Here is a 24,097-nt window from a genome sequence, read left to right on the forward strand (position 1 = left end):
GAGGGGAGGCAACAGAAAACAGCTCTCATTCTGACAGTCCTCTGCACCCAGTGACAAGCACGTGGCAAGGGCAGGGGGGGTTGCAGCCAGATGACCTTTAAGGTCCTTCCCAAGCCAACCCACACTGGCAGTCTCTGAACACCTCTCACCTACCTCAGCAGGATGCTCCACTGAAGCCTGCACAGAGCTTGCTGCGCAGCAGCACAAAGGGAAGTCTGGTGGCTCCACTTTCTCCAGGGTGTGCTACAACACAAAAGGCTCTGTCTAGCATTCAGAGAGAGAAGCAGCAGCAGTAAGAAGAAGAACAACAACCACAACAAGAGTTTTCTTTATATATTTAACTTTTAATTAAAAAATAAAGGTTATCTTAATACATCTCTTGCAGCCTTTGGGCAAAACGCACCCTCAACAAGACTTTATGCAACACGATGCACATCTCCTCTTGGCACACATCTTAACCAAACAGCAACTTCCTGCAGCACCTCCTTAAATCCAGCATTCCCCCCAGACCCTGAAAACATGTAAATGTTCTTTAGAACAAAACAGAACAAACAAACAGCAACAACAAAATAAAGAGAACACACCCTACCGAAAATCAGAAGTGGGCCCAAAGCAAAAATCCCAGATCCAAGCATCCCAAAGCTTTTTGGAGCAGACTCAAAATCCAAACCCTTCTCCTCTTGTTCAAAGTTCTATCCTGGATTACTGCAAGTTCAGATGTGGCACCCAAACAACCACAGGAGATGAAATCTGGCTGCTGACCCTGCTATGAGTCTCGCTTTGGAAGCTTTGCTCTTCACACTGGGGCTCAAACTCCTTTCTCCTAAGATTGTTTCAGCTGGGCCCATCCCCAACAGAAGTAAGTGCTGGTGTTGTCAGAGCTCCCCACTTCTCAGCTGTCCCTCACCTGTGAGCAGCCATTCAAAGCATCCATTCAAGCAAACACACTCAAGCCTCCAGCAGCCCCAAAGCATGAAAGGAGCCCTGTGCTCCTCCTTTCTTTGCCAGGAGCTGCCTCAGCTTTCCAGCCATTGGCTTTTCTCTGGAAAACACACCCAGGTCTCCATCACTACCTGCAGGAAGCTTAGGCAGACCCTGGGAGGGACACCTCATCACCACTCATGTCTCTGCTGCACCATGACCCACGATGGCTGATTCCCAAAGGCACAACGTGACCAATCTTGAGACTTCTACACAAGGTCTACATATATATATATATATTTATATATATATGTACAAAGCCACCATTACATACATATTTAAATATATATATACATACATATATATATAGATATTTGGTTTGGGGTTTTGTCTTTTCTGCTTTTTGCTTTTCTTTCCCCCCCCCCTCCTTTCTTTCCCTTTTAACTCAACGGTGCAGTCTCCTCCGAGCAAGGCTCTGCTATATGTTCTGGAGATTCCTCTGGCTCCAAAGGGACTTCTGGCTTCTCCTCTGTCACTTTAGGTTCCTCAGGAGCTTGAGATCCCTCCAGCTCCTGACTCTGAGCCTGGCTGTTCATTTTCTCTTCTGCTTCGATCTCCTCTGAGGTGGGAATGGAGTTTTTCTTGGGACGGCCTTTGGGCTTGGTTGGAGCTTCCTGGCCACCCTTCAGCACCTGCAGCAAAGAGATGAACCATCAGGATCACAGGATCATGGGATGGATTGGAAGGGGCCTTAGAGAACATCTGCTCCAACCTCTCTGCCATGGGCAGAGATGCTTCTCAGCTAGACTTGGCTGCTCAAGGTCTCATCCAACCTAGCCTTGAAGACCTCCAGGGAGGGGACATCCACAGCCTCCCTGCACAGCCTATTTCAGTGTCTCACCACGCTCATACTGAAGAGCTTCTCAAGATCCAGTCTAACCCTACTCTCCCTCAGCTTAAAACCATTCCCCCTTGTCCTATCACTAATCCAAACTCTGCTGCTTCCTTTAGGGAAGCATGAAACCTGGATTTGAACTGCCAAGTCAGTCCATGACCTGGTCACCACTCCAGCCTGCATTCCTGCAGTTCACACCTCTTCCCATGTCAAGATAGTGAAATGCAAAGGACACCCACAACTCTGAGGATCAGCTCCTACAGGAGGTTCAAAAGCAACCTAGAAACAGAGTCCTCAACACTACAGAGAAGGCTTCATGCAGAATTCAGTTTCTCTCCTGAGTGTTTGCTCTGTTCAAAGTCCAGGCAAGAAGAGCCAGAAACCTCAGCCAGAGTTTCCTCTCCTCCAGCCTCTCTCCCTTCTGAAACAACCTTTGCTTTGGTACCACCTGCAATAAACCCCTCTCATCTGAAGACGAGGCAGGAGTCAACAAGCTCTGCTCTTACATTTAACTCCCTCTCCCTTCACACCACCAGTGCAGCAAGAGGACACTTCTGGCCAGAGATCTGCAGCCAGGCTAATGCCAAACTTGGTTTAAGTAGCAGCAGTGTCTGCAGCTGTCACATACAGTCAGAGACACAGCCCAGAACTGCTTCTCCTCTCCCAGATCAGAATACACAAACATCTCCTCTGCAGAATGCCACAGCATCATGGTTCCCACCAGGATTTACTGGACAGTTGTCCTTTCCAAAGGGATAACTGGGAAAGGGCCATCAGGAAGGGCAATTTCCTTGAGAGTAAGGGAAGGAGTGAAGGGAAGCTACAAAGAGCAAGGCTTAAGGATATTGCCTCTCAGGACTGCACTGGTTTCCCTGGAGCAATGGAACCTTTTTTTGTCTATGCACAGAACTAATCCCACAAGGACTGAGGCCACAGGAATGACCCAAAAATGCAGATGGAGATGGTTTGGTTCTTCCTTCTGCCCTCTCCTTGTTTCTTTCATCCCTTTGCTTTGTATTCTCCTTACTGCCCACGCTCCCCTCAAGCTCACCTCCCAGAGCATGAAGCTTTTAAATAAAAGGGGGGTTTATGAAAAGTAATCAAGAATAACCCAAAATCTGCTTTAAGTTGACTTCAGTCCATGCTCAGCTTCCAAACCTGTTCTCCTGAAATGAGATTTTAAGGACTGTGGAGCAATGGCAGTGAACCACCTACCATTTTCTTCCACTTCATCCGGCGGTTCTGGTACCAGGTCTTCACCTGCAGCTGAGTCAGCCCCAAGGACTGGGCTAGGTCGAGCCTGGGAGAAAAAAACCAGATACTGAAGTGAGTTTGGAGAGGAGAGGAGGAGCTCAAATCCTGCTAATCCAGCACTGTAAGAGCATGCAGCAGTGGGACTGCCAGACAAAAGAGGCTCTTGCCTGGAGAGAGACTTTTTACAAAGGCAAGCAGTGACAGGAGGAGTGGTGGTGGCTTCAGACTGGAAGAAGCTGGACTGACATTAGGAGGAAATTCTTCACCATCACAATGGTGAGGCACTGGAACAGGCTGCCCAGAATAGCTGTGCAGATTCAAAGCCTGCAAGTGTTCAAAGCCAGGTTGCATGGGTCCTTAAGCGACCTGATCTAGAAGGAAGTGTCTCTGCCCAGGGCAGGGAGGGTTTGAAGCAGATGATCTTCAAGGTCCCTTCCAACCCAAACCATTCTATGACCTGTGTCTCCAGTGTGCTGGTTTGAGAAAAGGTGAACACAGAGCACTCAGGAAGTCATGATGGGTGCTCTATAGAAGAAGCTATTGGCTGTCTGTGGTCTTTCCTCCTCTATGGCCCCTGGCTAAAGAAGCAAGCCTAGAGGATGTCTAAGTTTGCTTGTCCTCTCTGAATCACAGAATCATAGAACTGGTTGGGCTGGAAAACACTTCTAAGGTTATCCAGTCCAACCATCAACCCAACACCACCATGGCCATTAAACCACATGTCCCCAGGTGCCATGCCCACAGGTTTCTTGAGTACCTCCAGGGCTGAGGACTCCATCACCAACCTGGGCAGCCTGTGCCAATGTCTGAGCACTCCTGCAGCAAAGAAACTGCTCCTGATATCCAACCTTGCCCTCCTCTGGCACAATTTCAGGCCATTTCCTCTCCTTCTATCACCTGATACTAGGGAGAAGAGCTCAACCCCCACCTCACTGCAACCTTCTTTCAGGGAGTTGTAGAGAGGAATGAAAATGGCTCAGCTTGGAAGGGATCTCAGAGATCATAGAATGGTTTAAGTTGGAAGGGATCTCAAGGATCATCCAGTTGCAATCCCCTGCCATAGGCCTCCTTCAGCCTCCTTTTCTCCAGGCTTAACAACCTCAGTCCTCTAAGCTACTCCTCACCAGCCCTGTCCTCTAGACCCTTCTCCAGCTTCACTGCCCTTCTCTGGGCACAATTGTGATGGTTTGGGTGTTACCTGCCACCCACCCCCAGCTTAAGAAAATCCCTCAGACTGGACTCAGCCGAGCTGGAAGTTGGAAGAAGCTTTCTAGTCACAGCTGAGCACATGATACAAGCAGAGAGTTACAGCATTTGCAGCTAGAGGCAGAAATAGACAAGTTAAAGGTAATAGAGAAACACAGCAGCCCTCCCAGAAACCAGAGCCCCCAGGAGGGGCTCCCAACCACCCTTCCACCTTCTTCCCAACCCTCTACTTTACCCCAGACTTTGCCTTATGTTCAAGGTGAGTTTGGAGGGTCAGCCAGGGGGTTAGGAAGCAGAAGGATTAGTCAGGTTAGAAAGAGAGAAGTACAGCCCAAAAAGCCAGAGAGCAACTCTGTGTTATCTATGTTTGTGTTCTTGTTCTTATCCATCCCAGCAAGCCTATGAGTGCAGCAGCCACCACCACTGTTTCCTTTCCACAGCCTAGCATCTAGTTCTTCTCACCAAAGCATTCTAGCTAGGCTCAACCTGGCACAACAATCCTGCTGTGCTCCAGCTGCCAACACCCCACATCTGGCCAGGAGAGAGGGAGCAAGCAGAAGATCACAACCCTGAAGAAACAGGTCTGTGGTGTCTGAAGCACAGACGTGAGAAGGCAACCACCCAGCAGCAGCACTTTGCAAGTGCTGCATTTTGTGGCACGTTTCTGCTCTACCCACACAAGGAGGGGAATCAGAACTGCCTCACTTCTCACCAGCACATCTAAATCTATTCATTTCTTATGCCTTAGAATCATAGAATCATAGAATCATAGAATCAACCAGGTTGGAAGAGACCTCAAAGATCATCCAGTCCAACCTATCACCCAGCCCTAGCCAGTCAACTAGACCATGGCACTGAGTGCCTCATCCAGTCTTTTCTTGAAGACCCCCAGGGACGGTGCCTCCACCACCTCCCTGGGCAGCCCATTCCAATGGGAAATCACTCTCTCTGTGAAAAACTTCTTCCTAACATCCAGCCTATACCTACCCTGGCACAACTTGAGACTGTGTCCCCTTGTTCTATTGCTGGTTACCTGGGAGAAGAGGCCAACCCCCACCTGGCTACAATGTCCCTTCAGGTAGTTGTAGACAGTAATAAGATCACCTCTGAGCCTCCTCTTCTCCAGGCTAAACAGGCCCAGTTCTCTCAACCTCTCCTCATAGGATTTGTGTTCCAGGCCCCTCACCAGCTTCGTTGCCCTTCTCTGGACATGTTCCAGTACCTCAACATCTTTCTTGAATTGAGGGGCCCAGAACTGGACACAGTACTCAAGGTGTGGCCTGACCAGTGCTGAGTACAGGGGAAGAATAACCTCCCTTGTCCTGCTGGCCACACTATTCCTGATGCAGGCCAGGATGCCATTGGCTCTCTTGGCCACCTGGGCACACTGCTGGCTCATCTTCAGCTTACTATCTATCAGTACCCCCAGGTCCCTTTCCTCCTGGCTGCTCTCCAGCCACTCAGTCCCCAGCCTATAGCGCTGCTTGGGGTTATTGTGGCCAAAGTGCAGAACCCTGCACTTGGCCTTGTTAAATCTCATCTCATTGGCCTCTGCCCACCCATCCAGCCTGTCCAGGTCCCTCTGCAGGGCTCTCCTACCTTCCAACAGATCAACACCTGCTCCTAGCTTGGTGTCATCTGCAAACTTACTGATGCTGGACTCAATGCCCTCGTCCAGATCATCAATAAAGATATTGAACAGGACTGGGCCCAGCACTGATCCTTGGGGAACACCACTACTGACTGGCTGCCAACTGGACGTGGCACCATTCACCACCACTCTCTGAGCTCTGCCATCCAGCCAGTTCTTGATCCAGCACAGAGTGAATCTGTCCAAACCATGAGCTGCCAGCTTGGCTAGGAGCTTCTTGTGGCAGACAGTGTCAAAGGCTTTGCTGAAGTCCAAGTAGACTACATCCACAGCCTTCCCCACATTCACCAGGCGGGTAACCTGATCATAAAAGGAGATCAGGTTGGTGAGGCAGGACCTGCCCTTCCTAAACCCATGCTGGCTGGGCCTGATCCCTTGGCTATCCTGTAGGTGCTTTGTGATGGCACCCAAGATGACCTGTTCCATGACCTTGCCTGGCACTGAGGTCAGGCTCACAGGTCTGTAGTTTTCTGGCTCCTCCTTACGACCCTTCTTGTGTATGGGAATCACATTGGCCAGCTTCCAGTCTTCAGGGACCTCTCCAGTGAGCCAGGACTGCTGATAAATGATGGAGAGTGGCTTGGCCAGCTCAGCTGCCAGCTCTCTCAGCACCCTAGGGTGGATCCCATCCGGTCCCATGGACTTGTGAGGATCCAAGTGACTTAGCAGATCCCTTACTGCTTCCTCATGGATTAGAGGGGGACTGTACTGGTCCCTGACTCCATCCACCACTTCAGGAGTCCAGCTGTCCTGGAGACAACCTGTCCCACTAGTGAAGATTGAGGCAAAGAAGGTGTTAAGCACCTCTGCCTTTTCCTCATCCTTTGTCACTCTATTCCCCTCTCTATCTAACAAGGACTGGAGGTTGTCCTTGGCCCTTCTCTTGCTATTCATATATTTAAAGAAACACTTTTTATTTTCCTTGGCAGCTGTGGCCAGCCTGAGCTCCAAGTGGGCTTTTGCCTCTCTAATTTTTCCTCTACAAGACCTAGCAACCTCCTTGAACTTCTCCTGGGACACCTCCCCTCTTTTCCAAAGGTGATACACTCTCTTTTTAATCTTTAATTCCTTCAGCAGCTCCCTGCCCATCCAGCCTGGCTGCCTCCCTCGTCGGCTCATCTTCCGGCTCAGTGGCACTGCCTGCTCCTGTGCCTTCAGGAGTTCTTTCTTGAAGCAGGTCCAACCTTCCTGGACCCCTTTGTTTCTAAGGGCTATTTCCCAAGGAACTTTCTGAATTAGTTCCTTAAATAGGCTGAAGTCTGCCCTTCGGAAGTCCAGTGTGGAGGTTCTGTTGATGCCCCTCCTGGTTTCTCCACGTATTGAAAACTCTATAATTTCATGGTCACTGGACCCCAGGCAGCCTCCAACCACCACATCCCCTACCAGCCCCTCTCTATTTGTGAGCAGCAGGTCAAGCAGGGCTGCCCCCCTGGTAGGCTCACGTAACAGCTGGGATAGGAAGTTGTCTTCCACACATTGCAGAAACCTTCTAGACTGCTTCTTCTCTGCAGTGTTTAAGTCCCAGCAGATGTCTGGTAGGTTAAAGTCGCCCACCAGAACAAGGGCAGGTGATCTTGAGGCAGCCTCCAGTTGCTTAAAGAGTAATAAATCAACCTCTTCTTCCTGGTTGGGTGGTCTGTAACAGACTCCAACCAGGATATCAGCCTTGTTGGCCTTCGCCTTAAGTCTCACCCATAATGACTCAACTTGATCATCCCTGATTTCTACCTCCATGACATCCAGAGCATCCCTAATATACAGAGCCACTCCCCCGCCCTTTCTCCCTTGCCTGTCTCTCCTGAAGAGTCTGTAGCCATTGATTACAGCACACCAATCATGTGAGCCATCCCACCACGTTTCAGTGATGGCGACAATATCATAGTTTCCCTCCAGCACCAGAGCTTCCAGCTCCTCTTGTTTGTTACCCATACTGCGTGCATTAGTGTACATGCACTTCAGCTGGGCTGCTGCTTTTACTCCTAGCTCTAGCCTACCTTCCTCAATTCCCTTTGATTTATCTCTGGTGCTGTCATGTTTAACCCCCTCCCCCTTCCATTCTAGTTTAAAGCCCTCTCAACAAGCCCAGCCAGCTCATGTGCCAGGGTCCTTCTCCCCTTCTGTGATAGTTGTGTCCCATCTGCTGATTGCAGACCTGTGGCAAGATGAAGTTCCCCAATATCAAAGAATCCAAAGTTATGTTGGATGCACCAACCTCTGAGCCACTTGTTCATCAAATATGCTTTCTTATTCTTCTCTGTATTCCAGCCTGTGACTAAGGGTATAGAGGAAAAGATTACCTGTGCCCCTGCTCCCTCAACTGCTTTCCCCAGTGTCTTAAAGTCCCTTTTGATAGCTTTTAGCCCTCTGTTATTAATCTCATCATTCCCTGCCTGTATAACTAATAAGGGATAGTAATCAGAGGGCTGCACTACAGTAGGCAGCCTCCTGGTAACATCCCTGACCTGGGCTCCAGGGAGGCAGCAGACCTCCCTGTGGAAGGGGTCTGGCCGGCATATGGGGCCCTCTGTTCCCTGCAGAAGGGAATCACCAATAACAATTACCCTCCTCTTTTTCTTCTGGGTACTTGTTCTGATGCGAGGGGGCAACTGAGTTGCCCTCCCAGCTGGTGATGCTTCTGCCTGCTCCAGGATCACCTCATCCTCAACCTCTAGTGCCCTATATCTGTTATGTAAGGGCAGCTGGGGATGTGAAGATGGCTGGAAGGGTTTTCCCTTGCCCCTTCTGGCAGGCACCTGCATCCATTCTTCTTGGTTGCTCTGTTCGTCTCCCTCTGGCAAGGGGGACTGCAGAGCATGTTGCTCTTTTGTACCTTCCCTTTCAGCCTTCAGTCGTTCCACCTCTCCCTTGAGTTCAGCCACCAGGGTAAGCAGACAATCAATCTGCTCACACCTAATGCAGCCATTGCCTGTGTCGAGTGCCAGGCTCCAGCACTCCTCACATCCAGACGTCTGGACGCCTGCACTCCTACAGGTGGGCTCTGTTTGGGTGCCCACAGTTTTACAAGTATTATACAGCTTGGACCTAGTTCGAACCATGTCTGCTATCTTGAAGGTCCGCTGCGAGTTGTTAGCTGTGGTGGGTTTTTTTTTTTTTTTTTTTTTTTTTTTTTTTTTTTTTTTTACCAGCGGCGCGCGCTGGGCTCAGCAGAGACAACTAGCTTCGCCTCTGCCGCTCCTCGTTTAAATGTGCCGCTCGCCAGGCACCGCCCTCTGACTCACCTTCCTGCGAGCACTTAGCGCCTGCTTGCCGCTCCCTGCCTCCCTCTGGGCTCCTCAGAGCGAGAGAGCCTCAAGAAAAGAGGAGAAAAAAGGCTGCGAGAAAGCGCGTTTCAGCTGAGCTAGCCTGGGTCCTGCTCTCTTGCCGAACCAGGCTGTGGCTTCGCCTCTGCCGCTCCTCGTTTAAATGTGCCGCTCGCCAGGCACCGCCCTCTGACTCACCTTCCTGCGAGCACTTAGCGCCTGCTTGCCGCTCCCTGCCTCCCTCTGGGCTCCTCAGAGCGAGAGAGCCTCAAGAAAAGAGGAGAAAAAAGGCTGCGAGAAAGCGCGTTTCAGCTGAGCTAGCCTGGGTCCTGCTCTCTTGCCGAACCAGGCTGTGGCTTCGCCTCTGCCGCTCCTCGTTTAAATGTGCCGCTCGCCAGGCACCGCCCTCTGACTCACCTTCCTGCGAGCACTTAGCGCCTGCTTGCCGCTCCCTGCCTCCCTCTGGGCTCCTCAGAGCGAGAGAGCCTCAAGAAAAGAGGAGAAAAAAGGCTGCGAGAAAGCGCGTTTCAGCTGAGCTAGCCTGGGTCCTGCTCTCTTGCCGAACCAGGCTGTGGCTTCGCCTCTGCCGCTCCTCGTTTAAATGTGCCGCTCGCCAGGCACCGCCCTCTGACTCACCTTCCTGCGAGCACTTAGCGCCTGCTTGCCGCTCCCTGCCTCCCTCTGGGCTCCTCAGAGCGAGAGAGCCTCAAGAAAAGAGGAGAAAAAAGGCTGCGAGAAAGCGCGTTTCAGCTGAGCTAGCCTGGGTCCTGCTCTCTTGCCGAACCAGGCTGTGGCTTCGCCTCTGCCGCTCCTCGTTTAAATGTGCCGCTCGCCAGGCACCGCCCTCTGACTCACCTTCCTGCGAGCACTTAGCGCCTGCTTGCCGCTCCCTGCCTCCCTCTGGGCTCCTCAGAGCGAGAGAGCCTCAAGAAAAGAGGAGAAAAAAGGCTGCGAGAAAGCGCGTTTCAGCTGAGCTAGCCTGGGTCCTGCTCTCTTGCCGAACCAGGCTGTGGCTTCGCCTCTGCCGCTCCTCGTTTAAATGTGCCGCTCGCCAGGCACCGCCCTCTGACTCACCTTCCTGCGAGCACTTAGCGCCTGCTTGCCGCTCCCTGCCTCCCTCTGGGCTCCTCAGAGCGAGAGAGCCTCAAGAAAAGAGGAGAAAAAAGGCTGCGAGAAAGCGCGTTTCAGCTGAGCTAGCCTGGGTCCTGCTCTCTTGCCGAACCAGGCTGTGGCTTCGCCTCTGCCGCTCCTCGTTTAAATGTGCCGCTCGCCAGGCACCGCCCTCTGACTCACCTTCCTGCGAGCACTTAGCGCCTGCTTGCCGCTCCCTGCCTCCCTCTGGGCTCCTCAGAGCGAGAGAGCCTCAAGAAAAGAGGAGAAAAAAGGCTGCGAGAAAGCGCGTTTCAGCTGAGCTAGCCTGGGTCCTGCTCTCTTGCCGAACCAGGCTGTGGCTTCGCCTCTGCCGCTCCTCGTTTAAATGTGCCGCTCGCCAGGCACCGCCCTCTGACTCACCTTCCTGCGAGCACTTAGCGCCTGCTTGCCGCTCCCTGCCTCCCTCTGGGCTCCTCAGAGCGAGAGAGCCTCAAGAAAAGAGGAGAAAAAAGGCTGCGAGAAAGCGCGTTTCAGCTGAGCTAGCCTGGGTCCTGCTCTCTTGCCGAACCAGGCTGTGGCTTCGCCTCTGCCGCTCCTCGTTTAAATGTGCCGCTCGCCAGGCACCGCCCTCTGACTCACCTTCCTGCGAGCACTTAGCGCCTGCTTGCCGCTCCCTGCCTCCCTCTGGGCTCCTCAGAGCGAGAGAGCCTCAAGAAAAGAGGAGAAAAAAGGCTGCGAGAAAGCGCGTTTCAGCTGAGCTAGCCTGGGTCCTGCTCTCTTGCCGAACCAGGCTGTGGCTTCGCCTCTGCCGCTCCTCGTTTAAATGTGCCGCTCGCCAGGCACCGCCCTCTGACTCACCTTCCTGCGAGCACTTAGCGCCTGCTTGCCGCTCCCTGCCTCCCTCTGGGCTCCTCAGAGCGAGAGAGCCTCAAGAAAAGAGGAGAAAAAAGGCTGCGAGAAAGCGCGTTTCAGCTGAGCTAGCCTGGGTCCTGCTCTCTTGCCGAATAGCCTTCTGCTATTACAGGCAACCCAGGCTTATAAATGCACTCATTTGAGTCTTTAGCTTAAGGGTATATATGGCAGACAGCCCAAAATCCCAACTCCTCCTCCACAAATCTCCAGCCCATGCAAGCTCATCTGGATCCACTCATTTCCATATGAAAAGCCAGCCTAGGAAGGAAACACAGCTCAGAATCGACTCTTGATCTCTCCCCACAGATGACAGCACCATGGGGCTGGAAGTTTGGTAAGGGAGTTGGAAATCCTCAGCAGCAGCAGGGAAGGGCCCCACAGAGGCAAGCAAGATCTGCAGGTGGACAGCTCTAACCCAGAGACACATTCATAGAGTGGGACCTTAAAGACCATTTAGTTCCAACTCCTCTGCCATGGGCAGGGACACCTCTACCCACGCAGCAAGGACAATCTGGCAGAGGGGAGATGGAAACTGGATGTTAGGAAGTTCTTTGCAGTGAGGGTGGGGAAATGCTGGCACAGGTTGCACAGGGAGGATGTGGAGCACAGAGAGGGAGGGTGGTGAGACACTGGCACAGGTTGCCCAGGGAGGTTGTGGAGCACAGAAGCACCCAACGTGATCAAAGATCACGTTGGGTGCTTCTGTGCTCCACAACCTCCCTGGAAGTGTTCAAGGCTAGGTTGGATGAGGCCTTGAGTAACCTGTTCTAGTGCAAGGTGTCCCTGCCTATGGCAGGGGATTGGAATTGGATGAGCTTTGAGGTCCCTTCCAACTTAAACCAGTTTGATTCTATAACTTCCACCAGACCAGAGGTTGCTCAAGGCCCCATCCAGCCTTGAGCAGGAATGAGAAGACAGAGAAGCTTCCAGAAGGCTCTGGGCCTTGCCTGAGCCAGGATGACTGCTAGCAAGCACATGTATCACCACATGGCATTGGTGTAATCTACTTGTGTCAACTTCCAGCCCAGGAAACTGGGAGGTGTTCAAGAAAAGTCTGGATGAGGCACTTAGTGCCATGGTCTGGTTGGTTGGGCAGGGCTGGGTGCTAGGTTGGACTGGGTGAGCTTGGAGCTCTCTTCCAACCTGCTTGTTTCTGTGATTCAAATGCTATCTGGCATGGATAGAATGGTTTGGGTTGGAAAGGACCTTAAAGATCCACTACCAGCACAGGTTCAGTCTGGATGTCAGGAGGAAGTTGTTGCCAGAGAGAGTGGCATTGGGATGGGCTGCCCAGGGAGGTGGTGGAGTTGCCATCCCTGGAGGTGTTCCAGCAAAGCCTGGCTGGGGCACTTAGTGCCATGGTCTGGTTGATTTGATAGGGCTGGGGGCTAGGTTGGACTGGATGAGCTGGGAGGTCCCCTCCAATCTGCCTGATTCTATGATGATCCTTGAAATTGGATCTGGTCACCTGCCCACATCCTTGGCCAATGGCAGAAGCATCTCTGTGGAGCTGGAGGACAGCACAGCAGGGCCAGGGAGTGCTGCCTGTGGGAACGCCTGGCCCACAGCAGCCCTCCTGCTCCCTGCTTTTCCCAGGGTAAGAGGCTGACCTACCTGTCAGGGGTAGAGAGATACTTCTGCTTCTGGAATTTCTTCTCCAGGCCCATGAGCTGCAGCTCGGTGAAGATGGTCCTGCTGCGGCGCGGCTTCTTCAGCCGGGGGGCTGCCTGCTCTGCCTCCGACTCGCTGCTGCCGGGGGCCTCGCTGGCAGGGGGCTCCGAGCTCCCGGGGCCCGAGGAGGGCTGGGCCGGCAGCACACGGGAGCTGCTGGCAGCTGGGACAAGGTGAGGCACCACAGAGGGCTGCCTGGTGATGACGGAGATGAGAGGGTATGTCCTCAGAGAGGGGGACCCTGGCAGAGGAGGAAGCAGAGGTGGATAAAGAGCAGTTCAGTGGCAGTGTGGGTGAGCACCGGGAGCACTGCAGAGAGCACAGCTTGCCTGGCTCTGCCTGGCACCTCTGCAGTCACAGCATCACAGAATGCTTTGGAATGGAAGGGACTTCAAGCAGTCCCACATGCTGCTTCCCCTCTGAAGTGAGGGGAGGCTGCCTACGATGGTCCCAGAGCTCAAGATCTGCCCCCACCAAGGCAAGGAAGGCTCCCTGGGGCTGTGTTTCCTGTTCATCAGGGAGGAGAAGCCTTTGCTTATGGTCTGACAGCAGCAGTTGTGGCAGTGCTTTTAGAAACCAGTGCCAACAAAGAAGGCATCTGCTGATGTTCAGCTCAGGCACATGCAAGACCTCTTAGCATTCTGATGAGGGCACAGGATGATGTTTAGGGCACTGAGGAAGGAATCATAGAATCAAGCAGGCTGGAAGAGAGCTCCAAGCTCATCCTGTCCAACCCAGCACCCAGCCCTGCCCAACCAACCAGACCATGGCACTAAGTGCCCCAGCCAGGCTTGGCTGCAACACCTCCAGCCACAGCCACTCCACCACCTCCCTGGGCAGCCCATTCCAGTGCCAATCACTCTCTCTGCCAGGAACTTCCTAACAACATCCAGCCTCAACCTGCCCTGCCACAGCCTAAGACTGTGTCCCCTTTTTCAGTCCCTGGCTTCCTGGCAGCAGAGCCCAACCCCACCTGGCTACAGCCTCCCTGCAGGCAGCTGCAGGCAGCAATGAGCTCTGCCCTGAGCCTCCTCTGCTGCAGGCTGCACCCCCCCAGCTCCCTCAGCCTCTCCTCACAGGGCTGTGCTCCAGGCCCCTCCCCAGCCTTGCTGCCCTTCTCTCAACACCTTCCAGCACCTCAACATCTCTCTTGAATGCAGGAGCTCAGAACTGGACACAGCACTCCAGGGGTGTCCTGAGCAGTGCTGAGCACAGGGGCAGAAGAACCTCCCTTGTCCTGCTGGCCACACTGCTCCTGAGCCAGCCCAGGATGCCATTGGCTCTGCTGCCCACCTGGGCACTGCTGCCTCCTCTTCAGCTACTATCTACCAGTACCTACTATCTACACAGCATTTAGAGACAGACAGGGGGTTCAAGGCTGCAGGTGGATTCTGGGAGGGGGAAGGAAGGTCACTGGCTAGAAGGGGGGCAGAGCTTTGGCAGAAAACTCTCCCTGCAGACAGAGCAAAGCAGAAACACTCTCCACAAAGTCATCACAAAGAAAACAGCTGAAGCTCAGTGTCCTCTTCTGGACCTAGTTATCCTGGGGTTCAAAGGTAGCTGAAGCTGAGCCAGTCCATTGTCTCTAGGTCCACAATTAGCAAGACTCCCCTTCAACCATCCGTGCAGCTCCTACCCTGATAAAGCCTTGGCTTCCAAATGCTAGGGAATCTGAGGCTAGACTTCAACTTCACATCCCCCAGAGTTCAAAGGTATTTCTAGACTGACATGGGATCCTAAGAATGGAATCATTCCTTAATCTTCAACAAATTAACTGCTGGCAAGCAGCTCTTGTCTGCTCAGCACTGTTGTGACATGCTCTGTCTCCCAAAGCGGGGAGGAACGGCAGGGAAGAGCTCTTCCTTTCCCTCCCTGCCTTTCCCAACAGCTTCAGCTGAACACAGCTGAAACAGTGGTGAGACAATGGCACAGGTTGCCCAGGGAGGTTGTGGATGTTCCCTCTCTGAAGGTGTTCAAGGCCGGGTTGGATGAGGTCTTGAGCAACCTGGGCCAGTGGGAGGTGTCCCTGCCCATGGCATGGGAGTTGTGTTGCACAAAGTCCAGCCCCAGCTCTCCTGTAGCACCCTTCTGGTACCAAAAAGTTGCTCTAAGGTCTCTCCAGAGCCTTCTCCTCTCCAGGCTGAACAACCCCAACTTTCTCAGTCTGTCTCCATAGGGGAGATGCTTCACTCTTTGCATCATCTTCATGGCCTCCTCTGGACCCAAGTGGTCAAAAAGGGGAACACAAACCAGCAAAGACTCACGAGCTACATGAGCAGGGATTGGGACAATTGCTCCTCATCAGACCAACCTCTGACCTCTCCTCAGCTGCGGGAAGGTCTCCATCAAACTTCTCACAAGCTCTAGATACGATGCAGCAGCTACAGCATCACACAACCAGGTCACCTTGCAAAAGTTTTAGCTCAAAATAAACACCTCCAACAAATCTTTGCCCCATTTTTTTTCTCCCTTACCCTCTTCCCTGGCTTACTTTCAACCTCAGCAGACACCAAGGGAAGAGAAAAAGGAAAGCACTAATTAATTGCACTGTTTGACTACAGGCAATGGCAGAGCAGTTTCCCTCCCAGGCAAGCTCAGCTAATTCTGTTTTGGAAAGAAAGAAAAAGGAAGGAAAGATTTATGGATCAGCTCCTCTTGGCAGGTCAGCCCTGCTCGGAGGCAGAAGGAAATCTCACTCGGAATGGGCCACAGTGAAAGGTAAAGAAAGCAAGCAAATGAACTTACGACTCGGGGAGGGCTATAAATCTGCTGTCTGCTGAGTGTCAAAACAAAAAGGAACCAAGGAGGAGCTGAGTTTGCTCAGGTAGGAGCTTCCTGTGCTGCAGGAGCGGGCAGCCTACTGCAAAGAAGCAGCAAGCTCTGAGTGAAGCAAAAAAGGCACTAAAGCAAGGAGATGTTGAGGAGAAGTTGAACCACGCACAGCTTGGTTAGTGGAGACAGTGATTTGTCTACTTTCCTCTCCCCAGATCTCCAAAAGTTAAGACTTCCCAGACCTTGGCTGGATCTTACCACCAAAGCCAGAGCTAAGCATGGACCTGGCACAATCCAGAAACTCAATGTGGCCCAGGAACCAAATGTTTGAAGACAAACAGCCAAATCCCCACTGGATGTTCTCTCAGTTCATGGGCTCCTTTGCTTTGTGATGCCAGAGCCAGCCAAAGGCTCACCAGAACCTAGCACAGCTCTTCACCGAGGGCTAAGAGTCCTTCTGCTTGGCTTCCTCAGCCAGCACACCCCACATGGACCTGCAGCATCTCTCTTGTCTATCAGAGGCTCCACTGAAGGTAGCCAAGCAATTCCTGCTCATCTAGGAGCCCTGTTTCACCTTTCCTAGACATGAGACCAGTTCCTTTTCTGTTCAATGCCTTTTTGTTCCCCCCTCCTTTTTTGAGGGGGTTTTCAGCCAAGTCAATTGCCAACACAGCCTCTACATGTTAACTTTGACAGTAATGAACATAAGCTACTGCAGCTAGAAGGTGCTTCTCTCCAAGCATCTCTCACCACACTGTCCACCTTACCCCAGGGGTGAGCAGAACCAGACCCCAGCCGTGGGGCACTTAGATGTCTGCTTGAGTTTAACCCAACTTCAAAGCCAGAAGTGAAATCTCCTCAGTGCTGGGAGCTCTGAGGGCTTTTTTTCCCCCCCATTTCAAGCCTGTTCCCATGAGCAATTTATCACCACCATGTTTCAGTATCACTTCTGCATAATAACAGTAATTAATAGGTTTGAATGCATCTGAGGCACGCCTGCCAGAGGCACAAAAACTAAGCAGAAAGATAATTAATCCCTACTCAATAATGACATTTGATATTTATATTGGGCTTTTTTACACACTGAAGGCACCAGTAAGTAATTGGCCCTGAACGAGTGATGAGCATGAGAGAGCTTCCCTGAAGGAGAATTTGTCTCCTTCCCTGCTGCACAGGCAGGGCTGGATGTGGGGCAATTATCCACCTAATAAACACCATCCAAAAATTCACCTACAGCAGCAATGCCTCCGAGGGTGCCAGAGCCCTGAAGGATGGCACCAAGGTTCTTCTGGCAGGCTTGGGAATTGTAACAAGCTGGCTTTGTTTGAGGGCCACGGTGGTGGGGGAGGAGATGGGAATGTGGGGTGGAAAGAGATGGTTGTGCTCCTGTCCTGGGGCTGTCAGAGCTTCCTGTTGTCACAGGAAAGCTGCTGAATATCTTCTCAATGAGCAAGCACCACCTGGGTGCTACAGGTTGCCCTCCTCACACACACAGCAGCCTTTCTTCTAGGCTGTCTGTCAAACAGAGGAGTGTGCCAGGATCTTGTCAGATCCTCAGTGAAGGAGAAAATGCAGATATAATAAAGGAGAATTTTTAGAAGCATTTAAAGCATCTCTTTGGCCAGCACTCAAGAAATCCTTTGTAGCCAATGTAAGAGGACTCTGGCTGCAGCAGAGCCGAGAATGGACTGGGAGAACTTTGCTGGTTTGAGTTGTTCTGCTTCACATCTTCCGAGCACCACCTGCCTCGTGGGAGAGACACCCCTTGGACTCAGAGCCACACTCTTCAGGCAAACCAAGCGTGGCTCAGGGAGGTCCTGCTCTTTGGTGGAGGCTACAGAAGAGAGATTCTGCCTGGAATTCCTCATCTTCAGCAGATGATCCCTTAAAGTGCTCCTCAGTGGGAAAGGAGATGCTCTGAATCCAAGCAGGTCCATCCTACTATCTCCTGTTGAGCTGTATAGGCCCAAGGCCATCAGGACTGGAAAGTGCTCCAAGAGGATGGTGGGTTTGGACATAAACCTCCATTCCAGGCCCTGTCTGCACTCTGAGGGAGTTTTAAGACCAGGCCACATCAGTCCCAGAGAAATAAACACGAGCATAAATAAACATCTCCACAAAGGGCAGGGCTCAGGAAGGTCACTGGGCTGGGAGCCACCAGCTCATTAACCACATCGGCAGCAAGGGACACTTGGGCTCCGCGAAGCCAACTGTAGTTTGAAGCTCTCTCTTCTGAACTAAGCCACGTTAAGTACTTCAGCCAAGTACCTCCTCCATCAGTGAGGACAAGGCTCAACTCTGAGAGCTCATCACTTATTGGACCCAGATTTAGCAAGCAAAGTAGCCAAAAGCTTACAGGACGGAATGGATTGGGTTGCCAGGCAGGCTCTGGGCTTCTCTGCCAAGACAACGCAACTCTCGGGGTGTCTAAGCTTAGGTTGCAACAAGTTTCTGTCTTTACTGCTGACAGCCAGACCCCATCTTGGGATGCTGAGGAGAATCACAGGAGGCCAAGTCCAGCCCCCTGGCTGGCTGGTGCCATTGGTCAGGGAGCAAGCCTTGGCCTCAGATCAAGACGTGGCTCGTCAGAGCCGAGAGGGTTTAGGGGAAGGATAAGTCACGTTCCGTTCCTCGCGCTGCTCCCTAAGCACCTCTGACTGGCCACTGTCCAAGACATGAGCCTGGAAGGACTTTGGACTGACACATTAAGACCATTCTTAGCCCCTTACACATTTGATAAATAAATCTGCCTCCTCTGAGGGCTTCCAGTTTCTGCCCCAGTTCAAACGCATAATGCCACGCACGCAGAGCTCAGCCAGCCCTGCACTTCCTGCTCTGCTAATTATTATCTCAACATCCCTGAGCAAACACTGCCCTTGGACAGCTGACTTGCTGTGCACACAAAAGCACTCTTCAGGTTTCCCAAGCCCACCCTTGTGCAAGTTCCAGCATAAAGCTTGCCATAAATATCACTACCTCTTCCTGCTCCCAGCCCCTGAAACACTCTGGTGAGTGACACATGGGAAGCAAGAGAGTTCAGTTGTTTCTAAACACCAGGCTGGGCACATTTTGGCTGATGGATCTTGGGGAAAATGCTTTCTTCCTTCATCTTGAGAGAATAGTGGATCAGGGTTTGAAACACACAGACCCTCTCCTCCCTCTTCTGTGCTGAAATGAAAGGCCCAGCCTTAACCTGAAAGAGACCTGCCACATCTTGGCAAGGATTGGACCCAATGATCTTAGATCCAACCTGCTAAACTCATAGAATCAAACAGGTTGGAAGAGAGCTCCAAGCTCAGCCAGCCCAACCTAGCAGCCAGCCCTGCCCAACCAACCAGACCATGGCACTAAGTGCCCCAGCCAGGCTTGGCTTCAACACCTCCAGCCACAGCCACTCCACCACCTCCCTGGGCAGCCCATTCCAATGCCAATCACTCTCTCTGACAACAACTTCCTCCTAACATCCAGCCTAGACCTACCCTGGCAGAGCCTAAGACTGTGTCCCCTTCTTCTGTCTCTGGGTGCCTGGCAGCAGAGCCCAACCCCACCTGGCTACAGCCTCCCTGCAGGCAGCTGCAGGCAGCAATGAGCTCTGCCCTGAGCCTCCTCTGCTGCAGGCTGCACCCCCCCAGCTCCCTCAGCCTCTCCTCACAGGGCTGTGCTCCAGGCCCCTCCCTAGCCTTGCTGCCCTTCTCTGGTCATGTTCCAGCATCTCAACATCTCTCTTGATTAATTCTGTGATTTGGACACTTAAAATTAGAATCATAGCAGCTTAGAATGGCTGAAGTTGGAAGGGACCTTAGAGATCATCTACTTCAATCTCCTTGCCGTGGGCAGAGATGCCTCTCAACTAGACTTGGTAGCTCAAGGCCTGATCCAACTTGGCCTTGAACACCTCCAAGGAGGAGGCATCCACAGCCTCCCTGGGTAGCCTATTCCAGAGTCTCACCATCCTCATACTGAAGAACTTCTTCTTAAGATCCAGTCTAAACCTACTCTCCCTCAGCTTCAAATCACTTCCCCTTGTCCTGTCACTAGATACCCTCATCCAAAGTTCCTCTGCAGTCTTCCTGTGGGATCCCTTCAACTACTGAAGGCAGCTCTAAGGACCCTCTGGAGTCTTCTCCTGCCTGCACACCCTCAGCTCTCTCAGCCTATTCTCACAGCAGAGCTGCTCCAGTCCTTGGCTCATCTTTGTGGCCTCCTCTGGACTCCCTCCAGCAGGTCTGTGTCCTTCTCATGCTGGGCACACCTGAACTGGAGCAGGTTGCTTGATTCATGATCTCGCCGCCAGCAGGACACATTTAGCTGATGGTCTGGTCTCTCTGAGCTGCAGCTATCATTCTTTGATCTTGCATCTGCCCTAGGAGAGAGAAAGCTCATTTCTGTTTCCTCTGTGGACAAAAATAAACTCTGTGGAGGATTTGGCTGAACAGCTGCACAAACAATGCCACTCAGAAGGATGCAAATGATAGAGCAGCAGGTTTTGTTCACAGCCTCTCCATCCTTTGTCTTTGCCAATTAGAGCTGCAATCTTAACCCAGCTCTGTAAGGAGGACAGACATGCCCAGGGAATAAAGCACAGTGCACAACCCAGCATTATTCCAGGAAGCTGGAACTCTGTTAACAGAATCTGGAGCACCCTGCAATAAGGATTTCCTCCAAACTTCATCTTTTTGGTTGAAAAAGCATAAGAAGCTTAAGGACTGCTGGAGCAGGTCCAGAGAGGACCTTCTGTGTTCCAGCTTGTACCCTTTGTTCCGTATCCTATGACTAGGCACCACCAAAAAGAGCCTGGCACCTTCACCTTGACACCCACCCCTCAGACATGTAGAGGCATTGATAAGATCCCCTCTCAGCCTTCTCTTCTCCAGATCAAACAGCCTCAGGGCTCTCAGCCTTTCTTCATGGGAGAGATGTTCAAGTGCCTTCATCACCCTCACAGCTCTCTGTTGGACTCTCTCCAATAGATTGCTCTCCTGAATCTTCAGCCTGTACAAAGGTGCCTAAGCCCCAACACCCAAAGCAGCCTGATTTATGGTAGCTGAGACCCAGCCCATCCTTTTCAGGGGTGGTGGTGCTTTGGTTTGTTTTTCCCCCAGCTAAAGCACAAACCAAGTTTCACTCCTACTGAGGTTCACCTGATCTCCAGCATCAAGTTGAAAAATGTCTCAAGGAAGGGCAGCCTCAAAATGCACACACCCAGAAGGAGGATTTCTAGGGGAGAAATGCCAACCTTGAGAGCTGCAAAGCACTTGGGAGAGTTAATGTTTCAGCCAAGCCACAACAAGGTTTTCCCAGCTACCAGGCTGCCTGCACCACAGAGCTGCTAGAAGGAGAAGCCAGAAATTCCAGTTGGTGAGCTCTAGCTGTCCTCATCTCCAGCCCTTGCTCATGCCAGACACCAGTGTGCTGGGTTTTTTTCTGTTCTGATAGGACATCAGCCAAGGAAGCACTCTTTTCACATCCCCACACAAATACAGATCAGGCTGAGGGTGGAGATAAGCTTTAATTAATCACAAGAGGTTGATTTAGGTTTCTGTAGTGCTTAAGTTCTGCTTCATCCCATCATGAATTAGTGCCTTTGTGGGCACAAATGTTAGAAGGATGCTTGCTTTGACAGCTCTAGTCCAGAGCTATAAACCTGCCTCTAGGTTTAGGGTTCCATATGGGAGAACAGCCTCATCCTAGAGCTTGGAGGGCTTTGAGCTGAAGCTTTGGTTATCACCCATCTCTGGTTGACAACATTCTGTCCTCCAGCACCTGTCACCGAGGAATGCAGCATCGCAGTGCTTCCCAGGTACATCTGTGAGTTGCTAATCTCATTTACATACCAATCCTAAAAGTCAATAGACAGAAAAACAATGCAGCCCTTTCTTCTCTCCACCTGTGTGGGTGTGCAGTTCCCGCTAGCATTAGACACAACTCCAGCCTGATGGGAATATTGTCTCATTCCCACTGACTTCATTCTCACTTCTCCCCTAAATGAGCAAAAGAACAAAGTTCTGTTCACTTCAGATGCAGATTCCGGGGAAGAAAGATGAGAGAGGTGATTCCCTGCTCTTGTGAGACCCTCTCTGGAATGCTGCATCCAGTTTTGGTGCCTCCAGCACAAAAAGGACATTGAACTGCCAGAGTAGGCTCACAGGAGGCCAAGAAGATCATCAGAGGGCTGGAGAACCTCCCCTATAGCTGAGGGAGTTGGGGTTGTTCAGCCTGCAGAAGAGAAGGCTTCAGAGAGACCTCAGAGCAGCCTTAGTACCTGAAGGAGGCTACAGGAGAGCTGGGGAGGGACTATTTACAAGGGCTTATAGAGACAAGGTGATAGGGAAGGGATTGAAGCTGAAAGAGGAGAGATTTAGACTGGAGATCAGGAAAAACTTATCTCCAGTGAGGGTGGGGAGGCACTGCAGAGACTTTTCATAAGGGTGTCCAGAGACAGGACAAGGGGGATGACCTTAAAGACCTCTTCCAACCTGGTTGACTCTATGAAAACATCACCAAGTATCACAGCAGTTGCCCTCCTCAGAAGCAAAGCTGCAGATTTGGAGTCACTCCTTCAACTATTACCCCTTCTCAGTGCTTCTTGTTGCTCCCTCAGCTGCCATCTCCCTTACTGCAACTTAGAGCACTTACTGTAACTGCAACTTGCAGCATGATGTGCAGAGGCATTTACTGTTATTAGCAATGTCAGGGTTAATAGTGTCATCTCAGATTCTCTTACTGCACTAATTATTTTGCCAGATAACTAATTCAGTAACTGGAGAAATTAGAAGGGGAAGCAGTGGAGTCTCCTTTTCAAAGCCACCTTGGTGTGGAATGGTTTGAAGCTGAGGGAGAGCAGGGTTGTTAGACTGGAGCTTAGGAAGTTCTTCAGTGTGAGGGTGGTGAGAGTCTGGAATAGGCTGCCCAGGCAGGCCATGGATGCCCTCTCCCTGGAGGTGTTCAAGGCAAGGCTGGATGAGGCCTTGAGCAATCTGATCTAGTGGGAGGTGTCTCTGCCCATGGCAGGAGGCTTGGAACTGGGTGATAGGTTGGAGTGGGTGATCTTGGAGGTCTCTTCCAACCTGGTTCTGTGATCTTCAAGGTCCCTTCCAACCTAAAGCACTCTGAATCTGAGGTGTGGCATTTCCAACCCTGCCACTGCCTTAATGTGTAACTACAGCCAGATCCTTAGATGCCACTGGATTCCTGTTCTCCCTACATGCAAAAGGAAGATGAGAACACCTACCAGAGAAGGAAGAGGCCTCCAACAGAAGCCACAAGGGGAGGCAGAGGTGCTATTATCTGACATTAATGGATTGCATGAGCACTGCATTGAGCCCTCTGTGTCAGGGCATTATGAAATCCCTTGGTGTGCCATTAATATATATGTTAATATTGAAGCAACTCAGGCATCCTGTTCTTGTGCAACAGGCAATGTTTCCATGGGAGCTGCTCCAACAGAGTATTTTTGTTCCTCTTTCCCAAATATCACCATGACCAGACTCCTAGATGTGACACTTGGGATGAAACTCAGACCTGGCCTTTCCCATGCTCTCCCTGCAGGCAGCACAAACCAGGCTCTTAACACTGCCAGTGTGGGCATTAAGCTTTGAAATAGGGGGGTCCAGAGAAATTGGGCAATAATTGGCATTTACTGCTCTGTGATGAAAAGTCACCAACACTCCCAATCCATCAAGCTGAATTGGTTTGCTTTGCTCAGCAGTGCTGTAATCGTTCTGAGAGATCTTGAGCCTTTAATTTATGTTGGGTGAACCACGTGGAAAAGTCTCTCAGTTCCAACAGGTTTTTGAAGATCATAAAATCATTATTGAATACTTTGGGTTGAAAGGCACCTCTAAAGGTCACCTAGTCCAACCTCCCTGCAGTGAGCAGGGAAAAATCCTACTCATCTCTTTCAGCATTGATTCCATATCTACAGCTGTGACTTGTTTCCATCCCAGAACTGCTGAGAAGCCAGATCCAAGGCCACAGAATCATAGAATCAACCAGGTTGGAAGAGACCTCCAAGCTCAGCCAGTCCAACCTATCCCCCAGCCCTATCCAGTCAACCAGACCATGGCACTAAGTGCCTCATCCAGTCCAACCTAGCACCCAGCCCTATCCAGTCAACCAGACCGTGGCACTAAGTGCCTCATCCAGTCCAACCTATCCCCCAGCCCTATCCAGTCAACCAGACCATGGCACTAAGTGCCTCAGCCAGTCCAACCTATCCCCCAGCCCTATCCAGTCAACCAGACCATGGCACTAAGTGCCTCATCCAGCCTTTTCTTGAACATCTCCAGGGATATTTTAGTTTATGTAGAAACTTCTCTTGATGTAGAGATTTATATAGGTGGTAGATGTTCCATCCCTGGAATCACTCAGCTCAGGTTGTTTAGGGCTCTGAGCAATCTGCTTTAACTGCAGATGTCCCTGCTCACTGCAGAGAGGTTGGACTGAGTGACCTTTAAAGGTCCC

General features: G+C 51.6%; 1 protein-coding gene across 1 annotated transcript in view; it reads right to left on the reverse strand.

The window, feature by feature from the left end:
• Positions 1–323: 323 nt before the first annotated feature.
• The window catches only part of BARX2 (BARX homeobox 2), a 40,804-nt gene continuing 17,030 nt past the window's right edge, over positions 324–24,097 (reverse strand). Inside the window, exons 2-4 of the mRNA XM_064173167.1 lie at positions 12,806–13,103; positions 3,032–3,116; positions 324–1,613 (exon numbers count right to left, since the gene is read on the reverse strand). Of these exons, the coding sequence (XP_064029237.1) occupies positions 1,362–1,613; positions 3,032–3,116; positions 12,806–13,103 (635 nt within the window). The 3' untranslated portion in view covers positions 324–1,361. The remainder of the gene's footprint in view (positions 1,614–3,031; positions 3,117–12,805; positions 13,104–24,097) is intronic.

Source organism: Pogoniulus pusillus, chromosome 38 (assembly GCF_015220805.1).
Source record: "Pogoniulus pusillus isolate bPogPus1 chromosome 38, bPogPus1.pri, whole genome shotgun sequence".
Classification (NCBI taxonomy): domain Eukaryota; kingdom Metazoa; phylum Chordata; class Aves; order Piciformes; family Lybiidae; genus Pogoniulus; species Pogoniulus pusillus.